The sequence below is a fragment of the Limulus polyphemus genome, unplaced genomic scaffold, assembly GCF_000517525.1.
Source record: "Limulus polyphemus unplaced genomic scaffold, Limulus_polyphemus-2.1.2 Scaffold3620, whole genome shotgun sequence".
NCBI classification, from domain to species: domain Eukaryota; kingdom Metazoa; phylum Arthropoda; class Merostomata; order Xiphosura; family Limulidae; genus Limulus; species Limulus polyphemus.
In genome coordinates, this window is record NW_013669230.1 from 81,918 (window position 1) to 87,271 (window position 5,354).

Here is a 5,354-nt window from a genome sequence, read left to right on the forward strand (position 1 = left end):
ATGTGTATATATATATATATATATATATATATACATACTAGCCAACATGCATTGCATGTGCATACATGTATAAAACTCATATGGTAACAAAATCCAGTCAGTGCACCATTCCACTGTAGTTCAGTACTCAACTCCAATCCAGTGTTCACAGATTTCCAATACAGCTATAGGGTATAAATAAAGTAAATATATATATATATATTACAAGCATGTACATAACAATACATCATAGTGACCATGCATACAGTACTACTCTCAATGATAACATTGTGGCAATGATATCAGGAGCAATAACCATGTAATATGCATGAAGCCAATCCAGAAGTTGTCATTGTTTCCCGAGAGAGCATCATACACCAACTACGTATTTCATTAAATTAAACTGTTTCAAATAGAACAATATAGCTATTATACATATTTATGTCCATGATGGACATAAAAAAACTAAAGAAACAAGATCATTAGAAAAAATAATTTAAAAACGGTGAATAGGGATTTTGAAAAAATAAAGAAACAATGTAGGTAGCTTAAGGTGAAAATGCAATCGTCAAACTAGTAAGCAGAGACGCTTAAGGTTTGAGATATAGTATTGTTACGACAGCGGAAGTCATGTGAAGCTAGTAACACGTCATGAGCTTCTAGAAAATTCATGTCCGTTCGTGAAGCCTCGAGTGATCTCCAGATGTACGTTTTTGTATATAAGACCGGTAAAAAGTGACGGCAACAATGGAATTGAATTGCAAACAGGGATAGAGACGGACAATTGAGGCAAGCACGTGAATCGTTCGTTGTGAATTATATAACTGACTGTGGGAATTAAGTGTATTGCAAAGTTGTATTGAGAAGGAATAAACTAGTTTTATTTAAGGAAGGACTTGTATCGCTGAAGTTCTCTTCAGAAGGAATTAAAAAAATTAACAAACGGACTAGAGACTAACAGTACTGACATTATTTCCTCAAGCTACAAAGCCCTATTTTGACTCCATGTCTAAGAGCTGTAATATTTAGAAGAGCCAAAATAGGGATTTGTAGCTTGAGGAATTAATGTCATCACTATATCTCAAACCTTGAGCTTGTTTGATTACTTTTTTTTGGTAATTGCACTTTCATTTTAAGCTACCTATCTTGTTTCTGTATTTTATGGAAATCCCTATTACCCCCTTTCTAAATTAACAATTTTTAATAATCTTGTATGAAATATAGAACCACTGAAGACAATGTAGTAAATGAAATTTCAAAACGTAGTTAGCACATCTGTTGCACTTCTGATTGGCTGCCTCAGTAGGTCAGGTGACGTCATAATTCCGCAAAGCGACGCCAATGACCGTATTAGTAGGGGTGCATTGCTAAAGGCCCCCAATGGCACAGCGGCATGTCTGCGGACTTACAACGCTAGAAACCGGGTTTCGATTACCGTGGTGGGCAAAGCACAAATAGCCCATTGTGTAGCTTTGTGCTTAACTTCAAACAAACAAACAAGCATTGCTAGAGGCGATAGATCATGACGTCATAGTTCTAAGTTGTGTCATCAGAGGGCGTGTTGCTAGGGTCAGAAAATTCCAAAGTGTGGGAAAATGAGGTTACCGAACGAACCACCAGACGGTGTTGTAGATCAACAGATGTCAACGTGTTTCAAAATATGATTACGTCAACAACTTTATATTTTTGTGTTAAGTATTTAGAACGTTCAGTTATACTTATGTATCAAATATATTGCACTGTAAAATAACAAAGTATTATGAATTTTAAAGGTATGGTACGTCCAAAATTATATATATATTTGTACTTCAAATTGAATGTCCTTCAGCAAATGATAGTGACTAAAATGGTAACTATACTATTTAATTTATTATATTAGAAAATCTGAAAACTTACTAAAGTGACTGGAATTTTGCATAGATTGATAATATAAAAATATATGTAATCAGTAAGATCAAACTTTAAAATCAACAAAACATGTGTTATATACGTTATATACGTAGAGTCTGAATAATTTACTCATAAAACAATACGAAACAGTCATTTTCATGACTATGTAAGATAAAGTTGTACAATTATAGAAAGTGTATTATGCATGAGATGAAATATTAATTTTAATTATCCTTGTTCAGATGAAAACTATAAAGTTGACCATAATGATAAAACTAATGATAAGAGCTAAAGAGATTGAAATAGTAATTTTTGTTTTCGTAATGTAATATGAACGATATATATCTAAAGTTTGAATATTTTATTTAAAAGACCATAAGAAATGGATTCTTTTAAGCTTACATAAATCTATTAGTATAAGAATGTAAATAAAACGTAAAGTTAAACTTTATATTTAGCAAAACATGTGTAGAGTTTGCATAATTTACTTATAAAACAATATGAAATAGTCCTTTTCAGGACTACTTAAGATACACTAATATAATTGTAAGAAAGTAAGTTAGCAAATTAGATGAAATATATATTTCTATAAAAATTAAAATTAATGACATTATTATATGTTGAGACACGTTGATATCTATTAATCTAGATCACCTTATCCTCGTACACTTTGAAGCTTTTTGACCCTAGCAACACGCTCTCTAGTGACGCAATGTGAGAGTATGACGTCACGAACTATCCGCCCTAGCAACAATAACAATATAATCCAAACTCCAGTCAACTTGAGGAAAAGGAAAACGTTTTATTTCTTAACCGGAAAGTTTTATACATGTACGGTTTCAGTAGTTAACGAAAACCAAACGATAGGCTTAATTCAAGAATGAAACTCAAAGTTACTTATTAAATTTCCCCTAATATCTACGGAACTAAGTCAAAAATGTACAATATTGAGCTGGCTTACTAACTAGTTAACTGACTCAATGACTAACTATCTCACTGTCTTATTAACTCATTATTGACTAGATAACTCATTGATGTTTTTATTCAGTATTTTGTTTTTGCGTAAATCTCTAGAACATTCAAGACATCACAGGGCGCCAACTCGAAGGGGGGCAACAATTGCCCGATTGGCTGAACAAAGTGAAAGATAAACTGAATGTACGTACGATATAGATATATTTCAACATTATACTTTATAATAGTTACAATATTTTATATAATATATTGTAACTATTTAGAATAATAAGAGTACGCCGAATTTATATGTTGCACAGAGCGCCATCATACATCGGTAGGGACCTGTTTCGAAACCTGTTATGGACACAACACAGATAGTCCATTGTGTGTGGCTTTGTGATTAACAAAAACAAAAAAACAAATTCAAAGCCTCAATATTTTTACAATGTCAAACATTTCCGCCATAATAATGTTTATGAACACATTACTGTACATGGGAGTTAAACATCTATTATTTCTAGATAATCTTTGCAAATGAAAAATAACTTATTTGACTAAGTATATTACGTTTTGTAATGTTACTTTACCCTAAATGATACCTTATGTTGTTTTATTTCACTCTCTATTACAATTAAATAAAAATATTTCCACGAGTCGTTAAGACACGGAAATGTTATCATTATAAAATTTACAAAGAATAATATTTGTATCTGTAACTGTAAAATCATGCGTGAGCTACAATTTTTCTTTATTTTAAATTTTGATTCCTTTTACTCAACAATAAGTTGTTTGATATGGACGAAATGCAAAAAAAAAGTGAAATGTTGCAGAAGTGAAAATGTAATTATCTTTCCTATCCAAACACTATACCCTTTTGTTTATTAGTTGTTGATAAGATTGTTTTTAGTGCATTTTTAAGACATTATAACTTGATTTAAATGCGAACACTCACTTTCAAAGGCCCATGTTTTAAGTTCTTTCAAGTCTTCAAGTAATAGATGAACATCATTGGTGCATTTTGTTGTAACATTTTCTTCTTGGAGAACAGTCTGAACAAATGGTTGATAAAGACTCACCCACTTATACATCCAATCCTGAAGCCTCTTTTCAAAATCTTTCCATTGCTGAATAACACCTGATGTCATTTTAGGATCATATTTGGTTTCTTTTCGGTTTTGAGTGGATAGACTAGTAGTTTCGAATATAGTACACACTAAGAAAATAACCACTAAAGATTTTACAGACATCCACACCACCATCTTCCCTCTATGTGATGTATGACAGTGAATGTTTGTTTTATACCAATTTAATCTGAAATGCAACTTATTTATACCTTGCACTATTTTCAGTTGTGCCATATATATATATATATATATATATATAAAGCAGCAGTGTCCTAGAAAATGCATCCTTCTTTTGTCGTTAAAGTAAAATGCGCTGTGTGGTCATGTAAAAAAAATGACCTAAAAATACTTAAACTTTCGATCTGGAACGATATTTGTTCCCAGTTGGTAAGTCGGTTTATGTTTCGTTACTAAAATTTCTAAAACCAGGAAAAGTGTTCCAATATCGACATTACGAACTCCAATAAACTTTAATGCAATGATTACAGAGAACAGTTTAATACTATAAATTAATTCCTTGGTCTCTTCATTTCTAACTGTTTTAAAAGCGTGACAGTGATTAAAGTAACTTGTATATTTCTGCACGAAGTAACATTTCTTATTCTATTCCTGTTTAACTTTGTGGATAATTTCATGTACCTAATCTAAAGATATATTTAATCATAGTTAGGTGACATTTTCCATATAATAATATTAATTCAGTTTAAGTATTATTACTCATTAAATATCGAATCTATAATGTAGGAAGGTACTTGCAAAGTTTACAATAAATTTATATTATTAGAGTGAAGCAAAGTATGGCTAAGTTGGTAGCGTGATGGACTGCGAATCTAGGGTCAATGGTTCATTCTAAGAGTGATGGTCAAATCCCACTATTCGGTTAGACAAGAATAGCCCAAGAGGTGGCGATGGTTAATGTTGACTAGCTGCCTTCCACCTAGTCTATAAGTTCAAAATTAGGGAAGGCTATGTGTAGATAACCCTTGTGTGCCTTTGCACGAATATCCAAAACAAAGTTATTAGAGTAAACTTAATCCCCATATTAAGTTTTGAATCGCTTGTTCTTTGTGTTACTGTGCTGTTATAAGTTATATATATATATATAGATATATTTTTAAATATATTAGTCTCAAAATGATTATTACATTTACTTCCGCTTTTAACTTATAATTTGAATGAAACATGATTTTATTGGGCATTTTGTTTTATCAAAAAACACATTTAACAATTTATTAAAGAAAAATATAATAGTGGCATAACTGCTTAACTTGGTGTAAACAATTTATTTTACATTTTTTGAAGAAGTATGAAAATCGGCTATCCTCTTTTAAAAATAAATACGAATAATGCGTAGGTAATTCTCAACTTTCATATTAGATTTAAGTCTGTAAAGTAATTTGTCAC

The 5,354-nt window shown here is 31.2% G+C and overlaps 1 protein-coding gene across 1 annotated transcript in view; it reads right to left on the reverse strand.

The window, feature by feature from the left end:
* LOC106469699 (nose resistant to fluoxetine protein 6-like) overlaps window positions 1-3,971 on the reverse strand; it is a 74,145-nt gene extending 70,174 nt beyond the window's left edge. Inside the window, exon 1 of the mRNA XM_022398276.1 lies at window positions 3,779-3,971. Within this exon, the coding sequence (XP_022253984.1) occupies window positions 3,779-3,971 (193 nt within the window). The remainder of the gene's footprint in view (window positions 1-3,778) is intronic.
* Window positions 3,972-5,354: the final 1,383 nt, after the last annotated feature.